The sequence below is a fragment of the Zeugodacus cucurbitae genome, chromosome 5 (genome assembly GCF_028554725.1).
Source record: "Zeugodacus cucurbitae isolate PBARC_wt_2022May chromosome 5, idZeuCucr1.2, whole genome shotgun sequence".
Lineage (NCBI taxonomy): Eukaryota > Metazoa > Arthropoda > Insecta > Diptera > Tephritidae > Zeugodacus > Zeugodacus cucurbitae.
In genome coordinates, this window is record NC_071670.1 from 55,434,453 (window position 1) to 55,457,475 (window position 23,023).

The 23,023-nt window shown below is 36.8% G+C and overlaps 1 protein-coding gene across 2 annotated transcripts in view; it reads right to left on the reverse strand.

Annotated features, from left to right (window-relative positions):
- Positions 1-23,023, reverse strand: part of LOC105209041 (netrin-A) — a 155,875-nt gene that overhangs the window by 11,514 nt on the left and 121,338 nt on the right. The window contains exons 3-4 of one of the 2 annotated variants that reach the window (XM_011179192.3): positions 3,584-3,733; positions 3,368-3,469 (exon numbers count right to left, since the gene is read on the reverse strand). In XM_011179192.3, the coding sequence (XP_011177494.2) occupies positions 3,368-3,469; positions 3,584-3,733 (252 nt within the window). Of the gene's footprint in view, positions 1-3,363; positions 3,470-3,583; positions 3,734-23,023 lie in introns of both variants that reach the window. The other variant, XM_011179193.3, reaches the window with a different exon arrangement.

Genomic DNA, 23,023 nt, shown 5'->3' on the forward strand with positions numbered 1-23,023 from the left:
GAATCTATGTATATACATATATAATTGCAAACATTTCGAGTTTTTGTTCGAGAGTGGAAAACCCATCACTGGCAATAGAGCCCTTTCTTTCCCATCTTTCCCATGATACAACTACTTGAACTTTCTTATGTTTTAAGTTCATTGTATTCGGGTCTCCATTTGGCCTCGCGAAATTCAAACCCCCATTTATTAGTGTAAAGATACATATGTGCAACCATAAATAACAGTAATTACATCAAAAATTATACTCTAAAACTCTCACACTCTTTCGCCTTGTAATTTTATATCATCACTATCCGTTTTGTGTGCCCCAAAAGACGTGTAATACTTTCGGTTATCAAACAACTATTAAAGTGGCGTTTAACAAGTGATTATCTCGTGTGTGTCTGTGTTCCTCCAAAACATGCTAGTAGCTCTTTGCAAACTTATGGATCCGAAGTAACCGTGTTTGTTGTCACTTGTTAGCTGTCGGCAAGATATACTCACATATACACACTTCATATGAGCATTTATGTCGCTTAAGCCCGCCAGGAGACAAGCGTTAAAGCTACGCGGACTTACAGTCTACAGCAGCCATTTTAGTTAAGCTTAAAGTTTAACGAAAAGCAGCAGCAGCGAGTGACTGACTAACATGCTGAGCGCAAATATTTTATGACCTCTGGGACCATGGACGAAGAGTTTATCAGGCGAAAGAGGATATATTGTATGTATGTGTGTTTGTAGAAAGTGTCGACTTGTTGTGTTTTTGTCTTTATTATCAATATTTATGCATTAACGCTTTCGCGTCGTACGCTAGCAAAGTTCACGGCAGCCACAACGGCAGCATGGAATATACTATATATCAAGGAGATAGCGACAGAGCCAACTGAAAGTTCTTGCCACAAGTCACTGCCGCAAACAAGACAAACTTCACAGTTTGTTTACTTAAATAATTTTTAGCACCCTTTCGCCTGCTGCACGTGCAACACAACCTGCTCTTCTCCTGCTGACTCTTCGCTCTGCGCAGTCTGTGTCTGCCTGGCACGTAATTTGTTTACATCTTGCGGAGTTGCTATATAAAATTATTCAATTATGTAAGCAACTAAGTATTTCTTTTTATTACATTATAAGCGAGTTGTGCGGGCGTTTCACGTGTAATCACTTTGACGTCCGTCGAGTTCTTCTATTATTTACGACTGCAAATATGCCTTCAATACACCTGCCTCGCTCACTCACTCTTGCTCTCTCTCACCTTTTCCCGCACTACAAGTAAACACCAACAAAAAATTGTTTGTTGCGCCAGGAAATGAGGAAATCTTTATTTTATAGCAGCTATTAATTGCGTCCTCTTGAGCAACCACTGCCCCCCGTCGTCTACACGGCGGCCAACACTAAATAGCTTCATCACAGTGTGGTGTAGTAGCGGTAGCTACATCTGCAACTGTTTGAAGGCCGCGTGAAGTGTTGCAATTCTACACACACCACCCTTTTCCGCCTGGTAAGCTGAGCTGCTTATCATTCTTCGTATTTGAACTAAAGATTTTTTAATTACACTCACACTTCGTCGGCGCTCATCGCGTTCTATGTGTGGCTTTGTTCAGTTGCCTCGGCAGTGTGACTATTTAGCTGCGTTCTTATAAGTGCTTCTCCCATGTTGTATTAGTAGATTCTGTTCATATATGGTCCCTATCCCACTTGTCAGCGCGTTGAGGTGTTAATAATGTCTGCATATACCTGTTCCCTAATCTTCCCCAGTGCTTGGAACCCTCACAAGTTTTCTTTTTCTTACTATTCAAAGATTACTTCTCGGCGAGTTTGTTGAACTTTTAAGTGGGTGTATCACGTCATGAGTGTTTTCTATAGTCGTCATTTAATAAATAAATATTATTGCTTTAATTACTTAAATATATATGTATGAGTGAAAGAAGTAACTGTATATTGTAAAATTGCAAATCAAAACGGAGCAATTTAAATTTAAATGAATTAACGGAACATTTTAAATTTTAACTAAAATCAGTTGGTCAGGTTTGAGGTACTATCATACCCACTATAACTATAACTATCTATAACGGTTATATAATTGACAAAGAAATCGTTTCTAACCTCACTTCTGTTTTGGAAGAAAATGTTTTCAAAAAAACAATATTCACATCATGAGTTTTGTTGTTCTCTAACTAGCTTCATTATTTTATAAGATAGCTTATACTAGATATGAGGGATTTTCTCGTAATTTTTGCTTTATATATTTGTTAAGAATAACTAGTTTATAAAATTGTTCAACAAACCAAGTATAACCTCACTTTTGAAGAAGATCTCTTCAAATAAACACCACTTGAGCATGGTTTTGTTTGTTCCAGAACTACTTCTAAGCTTTGATATATTTATTATGGGTCTCAGAGCTTCTTGTCAGACCCTAACAGAAAAGCGGCCGAAAATATTCCCCAAATCATTTTGAGAAAAAGTAGTCGAGTTAACAGTCCTTAACCGGTTAAAAATGCGGACCCGTTCCAGTAACGTAGATCCGGCTATTGTAGGAACGTCATGAACATTGGCAAAATCAACAGCAGAAGTTATGTATTGTTCGGATAGGATTAGCCAACGTGGAACTTCCATAACTCGAATTTCTATAAGTCGAAGACCTCCATAACTCGAACTTATGAATTGGCAATAGAAGGCAACTTTCATACAAATTTCCTTCCATAAATCGAACTTTTCAACCAGGGTTAATACAAGAATAAAAATTTTACTATCGAGGCAGAATCTTAAAACAGTCTCTATATTGGTCTCAGAACTTGTTATCAGACCCGGCATTCAAACTTTTTTTCTTAGATTTTTCTTGGTCGAATTATACATTCCCTTAAAAATCATATTTCAGTACTACGATCCTAGAATATGAGAACACGTAAAATCGCTTGAGCAAAAACTTAGAACTTGTTTTCTAAGTTATTTCACTAAAAAATCAATAGATCAGGGAGAATAGATCGAGAAATTTTGAAATAATGTGGTCTTCTTTTTCACTAACTACCTTTGCCGAGGCATTTGTTGAAAGGGTCTTGATTTTATAAACTATAAAGCGGGTTCTTGAAAACAGCGTTCCAAAAAACTAAAATTTTTACAGCAACTATATTGGAAGAATTGGACAATTCACGATCGTTAAGGAGGCGCTGCTGGAGCTTAAGATATCTTTTTCTATATATAACCAAACCCTTACTTAGGATTAGATTAGTATCGAAAGAGGAAATTTAGTAAAACACTAGCTTAGTTTAGGTTAGGTAAGCTCTAGGGAGACACTTTACACATATATGTAGGTCAACCAAAGAAACACATGAAACCCGTCCAACGAAAACAACACCAACAAAAAAGTGATAAAAAGCGAACACTTACTTACCCCTCCCGCCTTCTGTGCGATAAGGTGCATTGGCATCATGTGGATCTGGTTCGGGTGCAGTATTCTGTGTGTCCAACATATTCGCTTTGCGTGCGGGAATTTCTGTTATACAAGAAGTAGAAGAAGAGGGAACATATGGATATACAAATGAAAAGCGCATTAGTAGGAAGGTCGATGTGTGGTGAAGATTTGTAAATATCACGTGAATAAACTTACTGATGCATGGCGCAATGTGTGAACGACTCTGTTGATAGCCACGCGCACAGCGATTGCAGGTGAGACCGGTCACACCATCCTTGCAGGGGCACTGGCCAGAGGTGTTGTTGCACGTTTTGCCAGACGAACCGATCGGATGACATTCACAGGCTGCAATGGAAGAACGAAAAAAGAAAAATAAAATACGAATTAATGAAATGAAATGTAAAGCGGTATAAATTTAATGAGAAGTTTGTGGAGAACACATTTTGTGGCGGAATTTATGCGCCACTAAACACAAAATAACGGCAATCATAATGTGTATACAAATGTGGCTGCTGAGGAGGCCATATTCGAAGGCTTATAGTCCATATTTTTTAATATTGCATGTCTTCAGTTTGGTTACTTAAGATTTAATCAGTTGTAATTAGCTTTATAGCGCCTCAAAGCTACGCAGTCGTCTTCGCTGTGCGCTCGCCTGATACTTTCAGACTGTGGCGAATTGCAATAACAACACAATTGAAGGAATAAACACCGTATTTTGTTGGTCAACTGTTGAACGCATCAATATCAAACGGCGCTGAAGCGCAACAATTGAAAATGATAAGTCGAAGCAAAGCTAGCGAAAGCGCTAAAGTAGCACTGTTCTCCACCGCTTGGCTGTTGAAGCGTTAAATTCAAGTGGATCGTTGCGGCAAGTGTCGCGGAAGTGAGTTGAATGGAAGCAGAAGCAGTAGTAGGTGTGAAAGAGAGAGGGGAGAGAGGCAAGTAGTGAGGTGTTGCATGCGTTGCGTCGGAATCGGTACACTTGCGGTCTGCAAGACATCAATAATAATGCATGATTTTTGGCAGCGCGCGAGCGTTGAAAGATCAAAACCCACGGCAAGCTTCTGGCTATTTTTTTCCATTTTCCTCACGCCTTTTGCGCTCGCAAAGCTATTTTACGACGTCACAAATTAAGTGCCAAAATGCGCAGTGCAGTGCAAGAAAGTGCTCGCATTCGCAACATTTGACGTAAAACTCACTTAAATCCAGCACCAGCAGCAGCACAGCGTTGACCCCCATTAACATCGCGCGCGTAGCGTGTAAAATTTAATGCTTTTCGCATTTTCAGAATTTTCAGAATTTTCGCAATTTCCTTTTTTTCTCTTCTTTGCAGTTGACCACATTTTCATTTACGCGGCGAAAGTGAAATGCTGCCGCTGCTGCATAAATGTCTTAATGCGCTTAGCCAGCTAATTTTTCATTTTCATAAATTCAATTAAGACTTAATTTTTGCGCGCTGCTGCTTTTTAGCGGCTTATCTGCAGCTTAAAGCATGATTTGCAAGCGTGCAACGAAGGCAAAAAGGCGTAAAAAAACTTTGCATTTAATTGTATATAAAAAATGTGTACTTTATAAATCTCTGGCTGTATGTGTGTGTGTTTGTGCTGGTGTTGGGGTTGGTGTGTAGGGCGCATTATAATTTTGCGGTTCATTGCGCAGCACACCATTTAGCGTTGCATACTTTAATGCGCGCTGCCATGAATGGGCGATATTTTTTTCTTGTCTTTTTGTTTGGCGCTGTGGCTTTCTGCTGGCTGTGCATTTTATTGCACGAAAAGCGGCTTAATGTTGCAAATATATTATTTTTAATTGGCTTACGAAAGCGCAAAATTGAAAAAGTTTCTTTTTGGTGGAAAATGTCGAAAGTGCAGGAAGTGCATGGTGGCGTAAATGGTTCGGGTGGTTTTGTCTAAATTTGCAATTTGTGCAATTTTTGATTCATTGTGGTAACTAGAGAATAAGACGGTTGGTGGCTTAAGAATATTTGTGTAATTGTAAGATTAATTAAATATATTTTAATGGAAAGCGCTATCTTCAAAAAACTATTCAAGATGAAAATACATAATTCACATTTTTGCAGTTTCAATGATCGGTAGATACTGTCAACAAATTTTCAATGTTTTCCTGTTCTCAAAAACTATTCACTCGTAAGGTTTTCGATTTGTTCATGAACCTTTTCTTGTTGTTGTAATGGCAGAAAATATTCTCCAAATAATTTTAAGTAAAGCCACCGAGTCGACAGCTGTATAAAATTCCGGGTACGTTGCAGTTACGTAGACCTGACTGTCGTGGTAATTTTTTCTCTAATGTTACAACTAACAACAGAAATTATATACTGTACGATATTGTTTCGACAAGGTTCAAAGAATTGATGTTAGACCAATTTGAAGTCCTGTGAGTTTTTTCGACAAATCTAGGTTGTGACTAAAAGATAGACAGGTCCCTATATGACCAATATTTAAAAAAACACTGCCTCAAGGGTCTTTCCTCTTTATTTATAGTTTAATTAATATCCACTTCCAAGATCTTTTGTTCAGAGATAGATCATTGGGACCTTAAAAAATATTAGGCCTTGCTTAGAATATCAATTAAAGTTTTAAGGGATTTTTCGAATTGAGACTCGAATGAATATAATAAATGAAGACAGAATACTATTACTTTTTAACTTTTTTTCCACTAATTGCTAAATAGCCTATTTTATATTGAGATCTAACATTGAGTATTGGTCAACGCATTGAAATGTAGGCAAAGTGTTAACAGTTTTTGGTAAACAGATTTAGGTTTTTTGTAATGACGGATGCAATATGGCAAATTTTTAATATATGTCCGCCATATTGGATCCGCCATTTTAAATTTTTGAAAACGACAACGTATTCGTAATCAGTGACCCCAAGTAGAAAGTTTCAAAGGATTCCGATGGAGATCTAAAAATGCTGTCCGCCATATTGGTTTTCTGAGGTTATGTCAAAACCAGATCTGATGGGGTTAAATGGAATTAAGATTCAGATTCAGTGATCCCAAAAACATAAGGCACACATAGGTCATGACAACATTTTTTTTGTGTGCTTGTGTTATCAACAATTTTCTGCTGTCGTACCCATTCTATATATATTTTGAAAAGCAGAGACAAACATTTGAGACCCCACCCACTAATTGAATTGTAACAACCATACATACGTTGTAGAAAGGCAAATATACTTGCAGTTAAAACTATTAAAGCTATTAATTCGCGCAAATTATCAACATAATCGCTGGTTATAGCTAACAAACGCTTAAAAGTTTTCAATGCGCAACTGTTGCAAGTAGACAGTATAAATAAGAAACTGCAAGTAAATATTCTCTATTCCTAAGAAATATTAAACCGCGTTTACTCAGTGGTTTTGCATGAGGCAAAACTTTTCCGACCAAACACAAGTAAAAACGAAGAACAAATACTTTCGAGGCGAAGAAAGCAGCATTGGAAGCTTTCGACGCAGAAGAAGCGGCTGCTGTTAACCGTTAGAAGTATATCGTGGCTGTATTACACATTGTAACCGTAAATTATGCAAGTGCGACAAATAAATCTGCAGCTTAAACATTTCAGACGTTTTCATATTCCTCAGTGAGGTTTTGTGAGCCTTGCAACCCACGCCCACAACATCCTGCGCACTTCAAATGCACAAAACGGCGTCACTTAGCACATTAGTTGATCGCTGGCAGTGTCGAGCAGCATACTCAAAAGTTGTCACGCAATAATTCTCAACAAACGCTATGAGGGGTGTTGAATGTGCCACAAAACGCTAAGTTGACAATTGCAAAATGGCAAAGCAGCGTTTTGTTGCTTGCAACAGCCAACTGACGCTTAGACGCAGCAGACAAACAGACAGACAATGCACTTTCATTGTTATTGCTATTGTTATTGTTTGTGTTTTGTATTATTATTATTTTGGTCTTTATTGCCCCTTTTGACACTCTTAAGATCTCTATCAAAGCGAAAAGCGTTGTTTGCTCATATGCAGTGGATATAATAGTAAATCTTACAAGTTTAAGCGGCTAATAAATAAACGTTTACAAAACTCAAATCTATTTAAATGCTAACGACACCAGTCGTTTTGGTGTTATAAATTTGGCGCGGATAAATGGGTTCATATTTTATTTTTGAAGTAAAATGAATATCTGACAAAATACATATATATAAATTTAAATTTACTTTTGTTCAACTAAATTACGATCATAAGTTTGAGTTGGTAAATTTTTTATAAGACAACGCCCGAAATAATGGTAAGTCTTTACCAGATTTAAGGTAGACATTATTTGTTAAAAGTTTTTCCTTTGTGACACTCCAGACTACTAAATTACTCGCAATCACTTGGTAGTAGCCACGCATTAAGGCAAATGGTCTACTTTAATATTGTTTTGTGATGTATTTTCCGTTTTATACCAGTCTTGTCCGATTCGTTACTTCTCTATTCGCTATGTTTAAGCTTTAGTCTCACAAATTTAACTAGTGAAAGCCACAATAAAGCCAAGGATTTGAACTCCATACAGAATAGGAAATGGTATAAAGTGGTATAAACGCTTTTTATTCCTTCTATTATTTGATTATACCAGTCTCCTTCGCCAGAACAGAATTTTTAGAATATTTTTGCGGATATTTTAAATAGGTCTTACATATTAAATGAAGGAAAAATAAAATAAAATAATTTTTTTTTGTTTTGTAGCCTACATTTTGTCTCATACTAGTTATACCACCATAAAAACTGGTATAATAGGTTACATTTATTGGCAATCGTAAAAATCAGTTGTATTAAGCAATCAAACGACTAAAAGTTCGTTTTCTTTAAATATATTCAACATTTTTGTGTCTATTTTGTATTAGATTCAAAAATGGTTAAAAGCTTTTGAGAATTAATTACGCTCGCTTAAAATAAACTCTTTCAATGTACGCTTTTTGACAAATCGCATTTTTTTGTCATTAACATTTATGTAGTTAATGGCTTTTTGGCGATTAACTATTGTTGTCATATTGAAAAGAATTTATTTTAATATTTGTGCGCTAATAAAATATGACAAAAAGTGGCTAAACCACAAAATAGGTGTGTAGGCATGTGATTATAATTTATATGACTGAATGAATGAATGACAGTTGTAATTCGTAAGCGTGTAATACCATATTTGGATTGAAAGAGAATTCTACAACTTTTGTTTGTTGTAATAACAATAGAAGTTCAGCAAACAAATTGAGTTTGGCGTTTACTAAGTATAATTTATGGTTTTCATGAATTAATTAAATAGGTTACAATAATGGAATATTTTGAAATTGCCACTTGATAAGGCATTTCAATTAGTAATATTTAAAATTATGATTTGATTTTAAATATTTTATATTTCATATAGATTTTAAAACATCTGGTTTTCTTTGAGATCTTCTGAAGATTTACTCATTTACTTTGTCAATAAGCAATATTTTATATATTCGTATTAGAGAAATAATAGAGCCATTTCTACGGCTTACAATTTTTCGGTAAATTTTCGGTTACATTTTAAAAATATTTACCACCTCGACTAAAACTATATATATTTTTCTAGGAATTTCGGGAATTTTTCTGCTATCTTTTTAATATTCTTAAGGAATTGTTTTGAAGGATTTGAAAGATTGATTTTGAAAGAAAGATTCAAAATATTCAGTTCCCTATTTTCGTTCAATAAATATTATATAAACTATTACATCTCGGCAGCGCTCTTCTTTTCGATCATTTTTGCCTTTTCGTAGCACCTTTTCCTAGCACTATCCGGTACGAAAGCGAATATGGTTTCCCATCGTACATCCAGTTAATGCACAATGGAAGATCCATTAAAGAAACAGTGGGAAACATAGATAAGTTTAAGATTAAGAACCCAGTTTAAGTTTATATTGGAACTCCGAGACTCATCTGGAAATATCGTCCGTATAGAAACAACAGAGTTATCTATAAGATTACATAGAGGAGTTTTAGGCTTGAAATGGTCGTGAAATTACTTCAGCAGTCATTAGAAAACGAAAGAACTGTGACATTATTTTTCTCTTAGGTCTAAACTATTGAATTGAGAACGTGTAGAGATCCTCTTCTCAGCTCCTTTTCAAAAGTTCTATTGATAATTATTGAACCTCAAAGTTGTAGTGCATGTTCTTGTCACGTCACAAACTTCTAGAGAAAACTGTTGGGATCAAGCCGCAAACTCGAGTTTTTTTTTAACCATTTTGAAGTTTTTGGTAGTGGGTCTTTTAAGAATACTATTGGGATCGAAGTGATCGTCATTTTCATCCGACGCTTTACAAGTTTTTCTGTGGCTTTTTCAAATATATATGAATATATGTTATCAATATTGTAGCATAAGAGAGAAACCTTCGCGGGCCCCCTTCATCTGCGTAAACCATAAACACTCATTAAACCCCAACAGCGCTAAAGTGTTGCTGTGAAATAGAGATGCAACAGCGCGGGTCTATTTATATATGAGAAACACGCACGAGTAGGGATGGCAACGATTAATCATTTGATTAAATTAATCGATTATTTTCATTTAATTTACGATTTAATTGCATCGAAACACCTTTTCTAATTACTCGACTATTACTCGAGTAATTGCAAAATAATCGCAAACAGCATTTTCAAATTTAATACATTTTATGTTCATCTAAGTTAGCTACAAGGGTCGAAATTGCAAACGGTGTAAACATAGTTAAATTCTAATATGTCAACGTAGTTTAATATCAACAAATGAATGTCTGGTAACACTGCATTTATAGTTAAGTCAAACGCATTTTAGGTTCAGTTGTTTGAAGAGCAATGGCGCTAGTTAAAAGCGAAGTATGGAAATTTTTAATAAAATAAGCAATAACTACGTTAAATATCAACTCAAATATCAAAAGCGGGTGTAACTGCGACCGAAAAACGCAATCGTTTGACAACAAAACGTTTATCGAAATTGCTTCTTCTTCAAACTTGGTTGAACAGACTTCTAAATTTTCTTGACTTCAATGAATATATTTTCCTTTATGCTAAGACAAATGAATTTTTAATACGATATTTTAATTTTTTTTCCGTTTCTGTTTTTGTGTATACACCAACACAATTTAAATGTCTGAAATAAGAATATAGTCTCCTATTTACTGCTACTTTGGACTGAGTAGGCAATTGAACAGTAAAGTGCCCTCTCGACGAACCAAAATCAAATTCTACAAGTCGCTTATCATTCCCGTCCTGCTTTATGGTGCAGAAGCTTGGACGATGTCAACAACCGATGAGACGACACTAGGAGTTTTCGAGAGGAAAATTTTGCGCAAGATTTACGGACCTCAGAACATTTGCAACGGCGAATACCGCAGACGATGGAACGATGAGCTGTACGAGTTATACGACGACATTGACATAGTTCAGCGAATAAAAAGACAGCGGCTACGCTGGCTAGGTCATGTTGTCCGAATGGACGAAAACACTCCAGCCCTGAAAGTGTTCGATGCAGTACCCGCCGGAGGAAGCCGAGGAAGGGGAAGGCCTCCACTCCGTTGGAGGGACCAGGTGGAAAGCGACCTGGCTTCACTTGGTGTTTCCAGTTGGCGCCAAAAAGCAAAAAGGAGGAATGAGTGGCGCGCTCTGGTGGATGCGGCTATAAGCGCTTAAAGCGGTTCCTACGCCAAATATATATATATATATATATACATAAATATGAAATCAGTATTCTAGCATAAGAGAGAGACTTTTGCGAGTCCCCCTTCATCTGCGTAAGCCATAAACACTCATTAAACCCCAACCACGCTAAAGTGTTGCTGTGAAATAGAGATGCAACAGCGCGGGTCCATTTATATATGAGAAACACGCACGAGTGGGACCGGCAGTGTCTGTAAACAGCTGTCAGGATAGCTGTCAGTTGGCTGTCAAGTGCATGTAAATGCCAGCTGGCGATGGGTAGCAAAAACGCACCGTGCAACAGAGCTACGGTTACACGCCAAAGCCCGAGGCTTTACAATACAGTTTACAATAATAAAAGTGAAAATAAATATGTAATGAAAAAATAAGGGGTTTATATGTATGTACGTATGCAAGTGTTGGTGTGTAAGTGCTGCAATTATTTTGTTTTTATTTCGAGTTGAAATTAAGCAAATCGAGAATTGAAAAAAATTATTGCCACCAACGTTGACCACCAACAGCTGGCAATGCAGTTATATAGCTTTAACAGCAACTGTATGAATGTATATACGTAATATATGTTTGTTAAGGTGTCTGTTAGTCAGTCGTAACTTAATATGATTTTAAATAAATTAAATGCGATTTATACGCTTACACATCCGGCGGCGTATCATCACGTCCGTGGCAAAGATAAAAAACTTGTAAAAAACATAAAACAACAACAAAAATAATTTGAATCAAGAACTAAAATTAAAATTCAAAGTTGTAATGTAAACAGCTTTAGTGGCTCCACATACAACTTTGACCACATATTTAATAAAAAAGCTTTTTTTTTATTAAAAAAAACTGCGAATTGTATTAATTTTCGCCATTTATTGTGTTTGTGTGTCAGCTTGCGCAAGTTCATTACATGAGTTGGCATATAAATTTTCACACGCTGCTGACACTCATGATAAGCGGAACGTAATCGAACGTAGCAACCGGTTGTCGCCAGAAGATGCTGGTGTCAGCGCTGCGCAATTTATTGTGGCATTAAAATTAGAAGTATGAGTATTTGATTTCTTTTTGCAGCGTTTTTGCATTCATTAATCGGTGGTTTTTATTCAATAACTTTCTTTGGTGTATTAAGTATGCTTTATGAAGAAAATGCAATTAATAAATACTTTGTCATTTAATAACTGCTAAGGTGGGGTTTTAATGTGCTGGAAAGCTAAAAATAATTGTATTTTGAGGTAAAATTTTGTTATTGGTATCGTTTTTGCATTAGTAAGTGATATATATTTGGGATTTTCCCACCATAAAATATTTATAGTTATAGATCTAAGCTTTTGAAATTTTCTGGATTTTTTTTTCAAAATAGAAGAAGTGTTTCTTCTTCCAACTTATGACTGAAAAAGATGAAAAGAAAAAAGACCTGGAAACGATTTATAGTCAACAGGGTAAATAAATAGGGGGTGTCGATCAATTTCATTCCGGCATTTTTTTTAATTTTACGGTATGGCGCATAAGAGAACAGTTCTTAGTCTTAGTATGTTGGTATGCGATAGTTGGTAGACCAATTCTAAGATAATTATCGTAGTTTAGGGTGTGGTTACAGGCCTTACAGGAGGACTAACTTAAGTTTCTACCTAAAGGCAGGTTTTCATTCGACGATATTTGACAAAACAGTCGATCCCTTTGGACTGTTTGTTACCGTGTTCGAATAGTAAACTAAGTAATTCAACGGTATACTCTGCTTTCTTGTTATTTATCCGCACTTATTGCTACGTGAACTTTAGGGGCTTGAATTTGTGACTCGGGTTCATATAATTTACTAACGTCAACAATTCCTTTCTCTTTCATAATTTGCGTATTCTTTGGAGTTTCAGTGTTTACTTACTCCTTCATAATTTGAGTATTCTTTGGTGTTGACTTTATTTATTTGAATGCTCTTCCCTCGGTCAGTACATCCAGTTTCTCTCTTGTTTCCGTTCGAATAGTCGGTTAACTATAAAATCTCGCTTTTCTATGCCTTTGTGCTCCGCTTTTGATCATTAGATGCGTGAGACGAAAACGAATATGGTTGCCTATAGTACGTCCAGTTCTTAATTATTGTTCTCAGAGAACAGAAATAAAAGTCGAATAGGGAATTTCATATTTTTCTTTGTAATTCTCATTCTTTAAATGTGACTAAATTGGTTCCGTAAGCAATTGATATTTTTTTATGTTGGAACCTAGTTTTGAGACTACCATGTTTCGTGCTCACCCGCAACACCCGCACCATTAGTTCTGCTTTCTCCAGACTGGATAAGGAAGCGAAGCGTATGGGTCTGGTGGTGAACGAGGACAAGACGAAATATCTCCTGTCGTCAAACAAACAGTCAGCGCATTCGTGTCTTGGCTCCCACGTCACTGTTGACAGTCATAACTTTGAAGTTGTAGATAATTTCGTCTACCTGGGAACCATGCATTAACAGCAATAACAATGTCAGCCTGGAAATCCAACGCAGAATCACTCTTGCCAACAGGTGCTACATGGATTAAGTAGGCAATTGAAGCGTGGACGATGTCAACATCCGATGAGACGGCACTAGGAGTTTTCGAGAGAAAGGTTTTTTCGGAAGATTTATGGTAACGGCGAATACCGCAGACGATGGAACGATGAGCTGTATGTGTTATTCGACGACATAGACATAGTCCAGCGAATAAAAAAACAGCGGCTACGCTGGCTAGGTCATGTTGTTCGAATGGATGAAAGTGCTCCAGCTCTGAAAGTATTCGATGCAGTACCCGCTGGTGGAAGCCGAGGAAGAGGGAGACCTCCACTCCGATGGAAGGACCAGGTGGAGAGGGACATGCTTGGAATAACCAATTTGCGCCAAACTGCCAGAAGGAGGGATACGTGGCGCGCTGTTTTGGACTCGGCTATAACCGCGTAAGCGGTGTCTACGCCAGTCAAGAAGAAGATGTTTCGTGCTCCGGTGGATCAGCTACAATTCGTGGTCGCAAATTTTTCCAGCGAGTTGAATTTCCCGATGATTTTGCTTAAAGATACGTTCGTCGTTTAGCCTGTCTTCATCTAATTTAGATGACTACCATCATTTGGTTGGAAATTTCTCAGATCAGATTTTTTAAGCCCATTTCTGATCAATATGCGGTTGAGCTGTTCCAAGATATTCAGTAATAATATTACTATAAATTATTATTATCAATTAGATACTCTGATACGAATATATTATTTTTGGTTCTCATTTTTTTTAATTTTTAAACAACAACACAGTTTTTGAATATTTAAACATACATATTTTCCTACATTACGAAACAAAAATTAATTGCTCTCAAACACAAATAGAAAACCAAAAACAATTTAAGCATAATAAAATACAACAATTGCTACACAAAGGACCTTCCCTAAGTAAATAAAAAGCGAAGAAAATACGCAACCAAAAGTAGTAGAAATCTACGCTTTGTAAACCAATGTAGCAATTAGTACAACACCACAGACACAACCAAACCAACAAACAACCAAAGGCGCACTCATCGACTGCTACTAAAGATATTAAGTAGTGCAAATTTTACAACGAGTGGCCAGCAAGTAGCAACACTAAATAGCAGCATAAGAGTTGTAGTAATAAATAGAGAAGTGCACGAGCACTCCATTCGATGCTCGAGCAGCGGCTTGCAACAGTAATAGCAACAACAGCTTAGCAACACTGCATTAAGTGCTGCCGAGCGCAATTAGTGCGCTGACCAGTGGACCTTTCTTCTTCTCCTTCTACTTGTGGTGGCCATAAAGCCACCCACTCGCAAATGTAACGGTGCGAAAAATAGTGTAAAGCAGAGAGTGTAGAGTGGGGGAGTTGGTAGCTTCTAGTTGTAGTAATTTACACAAAAGCAGTCGGTGGCCGTGCGAAATGTAGTAAATTTGCATTTTTACTGCAGCAGCAGCACCAGCAGCAGCAGCGAGCAAATAGCAAGCTGGCCCAAAAAAGTGAGTAGGAATTAAATTGCATAAAATACACAATGGACGGCAGTGGAAAGCAGCAACATTGGTGGCAACAACATGAAACTAAGCCAAAGTGACCAGCAACATGTGTCCCTATTAGTGCCCTCAGCGCTCTAGTCACTAAATACAAGCATTCTGACTGTCCGGCTTACTTGCCATTACTTCATGCTACTTCTGTTGCTACTATTTTTGTTGTTGCTGTGGCACTGCTTGGCGCTTCGTCCTGTTGCCGGACTCCAGCTCCAGCCATGGCGTTGGTCATTAAAAATTCAAAAGCTTTTGTTAATGCGGTTTTTCGGCGAGTGGACCACACTCAAAAACCGGTAGCAAATAAATGGTGTAGATTAGCCATGTAAAGTAGCTACAAGTGTAAATTTGTATGGCTGTATGGTTGTGTGGTAGGTGGAAGTTGCTACATATAAAAAAATTAATAGAAATATTAAGGTAGGGTTAAGACCGTGTGGAACGAAATATTTATAATCGGCTAAGGCTCTAGAGCCAAAAGCCTCTTTCTAAGAAAACTGACTGAGCTATTGAAGACGTGTCCAAAATGGCGATTCTTCTACACTTTCTGAATGATAAAATTGTAGGCAGAAATTCAATCAAAAGTGAAATTCTTTTAAAAGCTGTGCTATTTTGCAATATTTTTGATCTTCGAAATTATTTTTGAAATAAATTTGTGAAGTTCGAAATAGCGGTAGGTGGCGCTGGTGTGCAAATTTTTGTTATTTCTTATAGATTTTCGTAGAAAAATAATATATTTATCACTTTGTGTATCTGTGGCTGTGGCTGTGTTGTATCATTCGTTGAAATATTGAAATGTCTTTGTAAGGAAAAAATATTTACCGTTACCGTTAGCCTCAATCAGACTCCTTTGAAAATTTTAGTGTTGTCATCTACCGTCGAAATTCGTATTTGTCGCTTTGCTTTGTCGTTCTTCTACAACTTTGCTTCCGCTGTTTTTCAATAAATGTCTCTAGGGTCAAGCACTTGTCGATTAAATCGATTAAATCGTTTTGTATCGATCTTGGACATTTGTGTCAACATTAACCCAACAAAATATTTGTAGAGATCTGTTTGCATCCCAAACTTATTCTCAACTGAAAATGTCAGTTTTTGAGCCGAATTCTCGACATTTGCACGGAATACTCTTGCTGCCAGAAAGAATGGTCAAAAGTAGTAGCTAGCGGCGGCAAATATTTTGAATAACATTTTTGTAACCGTTTTTATACAAAACAAGCCTTAAATTTAAAAAAAAAACGGCCCTTACAAGTACAGTTAGGTGCATAAAAACATAATACTCTGTATGGAACATGCTGCGTTGGGTTTGAAAATATTCGAAAAAAAATGAAAATATGGTCCATAGGGTGCCTAGCGCATGTTATTCCTACTTAACTAACGCATTGCTGTTGTATTACCACAAAATTGCATAGAAAATATATTGTGCTTTAATGCAGCACAAACACCTGGCGCCTAGGAGCTGCTGCGGCAACTAATTTGGTTGCATATTTACACAAATTTATGAGCCCACTCCACAATTTGTTATTATGTGCAAATAATTTACTCACTAGCTTTTAACAGCATATAAATATTATATAACTCAAATGCATAAACCATATTTCACTTTATCGCATTTGCTCGCTCCAACTCCATTTACTCCGCGTCGCATTTAATTCCATCAACTAAATTTCCTTCGCTATTTTTCATAGCACTAAACTTGGCTAACCTTGCGACTTTTCAACTACTTATTCCCCATTCTTTGCACTTCTATGCTTACCCTTCTGCCACTCTCCTACCGCGGCTGATAAGCAACTCAACCGCCGGTTGCGGCGTCACTGCAGAAGTGCAACAAATTGTTGCAATTTAATTTGTGGCAAAGTGTAAATTAAATGTTCACATTAACGCGCCAACGCAGACGCCAGTGCAGAGGGGCGGCAGGCAGTGCTGCCAATTGCGTTAGAATTTCGTTGGCAACGCTAATGGAATTAAATTAAATGCGATTTGAGTGAATTAGTTAGAGTGAAAGAATAAAGATTATGCAAAGGAAAAGAGTTTAAAACAAAAATGTAAAATGCAAACGAATAAACAGTGATGGTAGAAATTCCATTCCTTTCTTAAATTTATGAAGAGGAGGAAGTCTTTGGAAGGAACATTTGAAGAGAGAAAGAAAACGAACGGAAATAATATTTTTATGAACTTCATGTTAAATATTATATCTCTATGAATGTATTGAACCGAATCAGTCATGAAACCAGAAACTATGGTAGTCCCCTCAATTGTTCGAGCTTCATTAATTTCAGTTATGTTAGTATTTCAGAGTCTCGATCCAGATATGTGATCTCACATCTTGTAGGGGTTATCCGGCTGATAGTTAATTCCTCAAGTTTAGGTTTTCTGCTGCCGGCACTTGCCGAGATTAAACACCGATTTTAGCTCCACTCTCTATTTCTCATTTTCTCGGTGAAAATTTTCAAGTTCCCTTTATTTTTATACTCTTGCAACATGTTGCACAGAGTAAAACAGTTTTGTTCACATAACGATTGTTTGTATCACACAGAAATAAAATAGTTAGATATGGGGTTATATATATATATGATCGGGATGACGAGTGGATTCGAAATCCGGATGTCTGTCCGTCTGTCTAATAACTTGAGTAAAAATTGAGATGTCTTAATGAAACTTGATACACATATTTCTTGGCACCCTGAGGAGGTTGGAAAACCTATAAAGTCGTAATTGTCATAACTAAGCCATAAATAAAGCTATAAAAATAAAATTTGGTATTAAGGATAGCACTAGAGATACTTGGATATACTTTTTTTTTTTAAAGTGGGTGTGGTCCTGCCCGTAAATAAGTGTTTTGGGAATATCTCGCAAACCAATAAAGCTATTTAAACTAAACATTCTGCACTCGATTCCCTTACGTCTCCCATGAACATGAATAATAACTTATGGGTCAAAAACCATATCTCAAAAACTACTCTACCGATTTCAATGAAATTCGGTACAATGAATTCCGATTTTAATGAATTCCGGTAATTCGGAGGCCGCCTCATAATCCAGTTACCCCATATCGGGTTCCGGCAACATCATTTCCGGTTCGGGTTACCCCATATCCGGCCATCTCATATCGGGATCCGGTTGCTCAATTTCCGGTTTCGACAACGTCGTATACGGTTATCCCATATCCGGTTAATAAAACTATATCAATAAATTGCAAGAGTATAAAATGTTCGGTTGCACCCGACCTTTCCTTACGTTGTATTACGAGTATTTCTTAAATAGAGAACTAACATTTTATTTTTATTCATTTCTTTCCAGGTAAGTCTATTTTGCATGCGATTTTGGCATTTTATATGAAGAATTTGTATCTAATCAGGTCAGTAATAAAATATGATCATAATATTTCAATCATTACTATACTACGGAGGTTTCCTTTCTCATCGGACAAAATGCGACTTTTGATGAAGGTGAATTGAAATATCATTCTTGATAGAGTTCTCGCTCTTTAAGTGTAAAAGAAGGGGTCGATTAATCTCTTCTCCACATCAAAAGACCCTTCGTTGTACTCAAGACTGCTTTCAAGTTCATATATCTTTCAGGAATTTTTTGGATTCTAATGAAGAGTTATAAGTTGGAGAACTTCATCAGTAAATTACATCTGAATCAGCTGTAAAGGAACTTTCTTTTCTAAACTTTGTCGTTTTCAGAGTGCTGGTATATAAAGTATTTTGTCCAATTGTAGTGCCATGGTACACCAATATTAGGTTAGTCTTTAACATGGATTTTAAAAATCGCTTCCCGATCATCAATTTTGTACTTAGCAATACTTATCCCCCTTTGTATTTCCTAATGGATTTCTACAATTGATCATTGTACTCGTATGTACCCACTTCCTGAATATATCCGGTACAACTATATTACTAATATGTATCACAATACATTTTTTTTTCGAAATGAACTACGTACTTAGCCTCGCTTCGGTTTCCGTTCGTCTAAAGCGAATTAAAATCATATTTTCTCAAATATTGTTTTTTTATTTATTTATCATCCGACCTCCGTTGCCGAAAGCGCTACTTGAGCGCACTGCGTGGGATTAATTAAACACACGGGGCTTCCGCGGAAGCCACTTCAACATATCATAGCAACATTTGCTGCTTGTCTCCTCATTGTGCTATGCAAATCTATGACACGAGCAGCGAGTCTTATTATTACTTTGTCCAATGCTATTGCTTGCCGATAATCCGCAATATTTATGCGCATGCGCGACGCTCTTTTCAATTACCGTTCATCTTTATGTGCGTATGCGTGCAATTCTTATTGGGGAAACCAAAGTATGACTTTGCGGCATATGCGTGGAACGGTGGGTATTATTATTATTTCCGAGATAATACCAATATGGAGGGGGAATACATTTGTTGTTGTTGTTGCTAACGTACTTTATTGTATTTTGTATAGCGTTTTCTTTCTTTGGCGCTGCGACTGCGCACATGCCAACAACAGATTTTCGAAATAATTTACACTCTGATAGAATCACTTGCATATTTTTGTGAGTTTTTTCCATTTCTTTTGTCCGTGGCTTAACGTTCAGCCCTACGTTGGGTGTTGTGCATGGAAGTCAGCAGCGCCTGTTGTCTACAAAATTAATTGTATGTCTGTTAGGCAGCTACCGTTGCCGCCACTTCTCTATTATGTCCCCTGCTAGTGGACATATGCCGTAAGCAGCGCTTCTTTCATTTAATCCTTTGTCCACCTCTCGGTTGCACTGTTAACGATTTGCATTTGTCCACAGGGAAAATATATCTCTAAATACATATAAACACATATATTTTGTAAGTGATTTCCATATCTGACTTCCATTGGCGTTGTTGCTGGCCTTTTTTCTTTGCCGCACGCACGGTTGAAACGAGACTTATGTGTCTATGATTTTCATTTTCACTCGTTTAATACAAGCCTCCATGCTGCTTGTCTCAGCAAGCTGTTGCCATTTGTCGTCGTGTTTGGCATCGTGCTCTAAAACATGCTGACATGCTGACTTCTGTTATCGTTTTTGTTTTTTACTTGCCACTACTCCCGCTGTTGCTGAGACATAGCTATTAACTCCTTCAGTGTCTTCATGTAACTCTCCGCTGTTTTGGTTTCATGTTTGTAATTTATTTTGGAATTTCGGTTATGTCCGGTTATTGTTGAGTTTTCACAGTATGAGGCGCTTAGATTTGTTTTTAGGTGGTATTGATTGTAGATTAAGTTTTAGTGTTAAAGTACCGTTGTCTTCATGTAAGCAAAGGTGTCGATGTATCGGTACTTAGGTTGTAGGAACTATATTACATATCCTTAGAAACCACCGATTCCTTGATAAGATAGTGAAGCGACAATTTTCCTCATGATCTTTCCTTAAAACTGATTTTGGTCAGCATTCAGACCTTTCATCGTTTCAGATTTGGAGTAGTTTCAGTAGTAGGCACTAATAGGAAAGTTCAAGTGAAGCTATTCTCCTTTAACCTTTTTAAAATACATAAAAATTTCTTCCTCCAAACACCATCCTTTCCTCATTAAATTTGTTTTATGAATCGTTAAAGCTCATAGGTATACTGTTTGTGAGTAAACCTTTCTAGAAAATACAGGGATTCACCTCAACACTTTTCAAAATATACGAGGTGTGTACAAAAACTAACGGGAATTTTTAATTGTCTAATAGTCCATTTGTCAACATTTTATTTTTATTTTTTATTATGTTTATATACATACATGCCCCTGAAGTTCGAATTGATCTCGATGCTATCTCTGATACTACATTTTTTTTTCCAATTTGTAACTGATATAATTTCGACATCAACTAACCCAAAATAATGGTTCTGTTTGGATTCGCATTATTCTAGAACTTTAAATTTAATTTTTGGTTTGAAACGTTGCCTACATTTAGGCGCATTTCTTCAAGCTTTATAATTATCCAAGTCTGGCACTAAAAATTATTTATTTTTAGCAATACCTGATTCAATAATATATTTTTAAATGCAAAATAATATTATTTTCCCAGTCGTTTAAAAAAATAAAATTTTATTTTTTTTAGAAATATTTTTTTTTTTTTAATTTAATACCAAGAATTTCATCCTCTTCAAAGTCTAACGTTTTCTTGTTGCAAAACACGCGCATCAAATGCCTCACATTGCGATGCAATTTGCGCCTCACTGTGCGAATCGGGTCTGTGATTGCCACATATTTGCCATACAAGCTCACCAAAATACAAGCCTCACAAGAATTTTGCAAAGCAATCATCACCATTTAATGTGTACCGTTCAAACAATCACACACATCACTATCTAAGAGCACATGTGCAACACTGTGTTGTAAACGGGGGGCAAAGGGGTCGACTTCAGCTGTCGCCTTGTCGTCCATACGGAGGCGACTTGGCAGCATATGAACATGATTTACGATTTCTCTACAGACATAGATACATACATATTTACATGTCATTTTATTTTGGCCAAAGCAAGCCCCAAACGCCAACCAGCATTCACCATTCACCAGTCAACCAAACCGCTACTTGCCTCCCCCCAAACCCTCTCAAACCACAGGCAGAACGTTTACTCAATTTCCTTATTTGCCGAATGTTGCAATGACCGGAAAATTATTATTATTTATTATTATGTTGTTGGTGGTTGTCTCGGCTGCTCGAATCTTCACGCTCCCGCTTGCTTCCTTGTTCGGCACATACACACACACATACAAGCATATGTAGAAGTAAATGTAGACGTTTAACTCCTTTTTAGTTTGCTGGTTTCTCGCATTGCTTGCTGCTGCTGCTGCTGCTGGTTTGTTTGTTGTTCGGCGTCTTGTGTCGGTTTCTTTTTTGCTCGTGTCTCAGTTGGTTGCTCCTATGATTTATTGGCGCCGGCTTTTCGCCTTGTTGGCTCGGTGATAAGATTTTGTAATTTAAGCATTTAAATTGCGTTCGCTTTTGGTGATTAGATGGCAATCGGTAGGTGTGATTTTCAGTTATACAGTATATTTATGTGTTTTGGTGGCGGTGTGGATGGCACCCGTAAGTGCTATGATTATTTATTTGAGTTGATTTGGATATGTTTGAAATGAGCTTTCGTTGAGAAATGAGTTTTGTTAAAGAGTTGTATTGAAGTGGTAAATGTTGGGAGCTTACGTTAGTCCAGGAACGAGAGGGTTTAAGTATTATATTTTTAAATCTTTGGATCCTTAGCTATATATATATATTTATAAATAACCGGCTTAGCGGTGAACTCAGGACTCTCACTTGTTGTAACTAGAGGTTTTAGTCAGTGTCCTTTATGGTTATCCTCGTGTAATAATTGAGATAAATTAACACTCAGATTGAGAGCTAATCGGATTCCAAGTGTAGGGTTTAGTCTTTCAGAAAGCCCTTTTTAATTCATAAGTACCCTAATCGATCGTTAGCCGGTATTTTACGTTTCTTAACGAGGTAAAGTATGGTCCATATACATCTTTGAAACAACTCATTCTTGGGATAAGAATCATTAGGTTAAGATGATTAGAAAATATTCCCAAAATAATGTCATCTAACTAGTGAGACTCCCTCAAACGGCAGTATGTATCCCAGGATTAGAAACTTTATTGAGAGTGGGGGATCTACATGACCAATTCTGATACAAATTATTCTCAAAGATATTAAGTGAGACTAAGGGGACGACATGATATATTTTCATACAAATTGTCGTAGTTGCAGAAAACGCATCTAGAACAATTATGAGGATTGTTTTTCAGTTTTTCAGTCGGCCTTTGGTAGACCCGATTGTAATGGATACGGTTCCCAAAGGCATTAATTATTTCCATTAAAAAGTCTGTGATTTTTTAAACGATGATACCAGACTGTCGCTTCTCAGTCTAACCCCTAGAGAACTCGAAATTAATGTTAATGGCGTCGTATAAGTCATACATCTCAACGTTCCATCGTCTGCGGTATTCGCCGTTGCCAATGTTCTGAGGACCATAAATCTAGCGCAAATTTTTCTT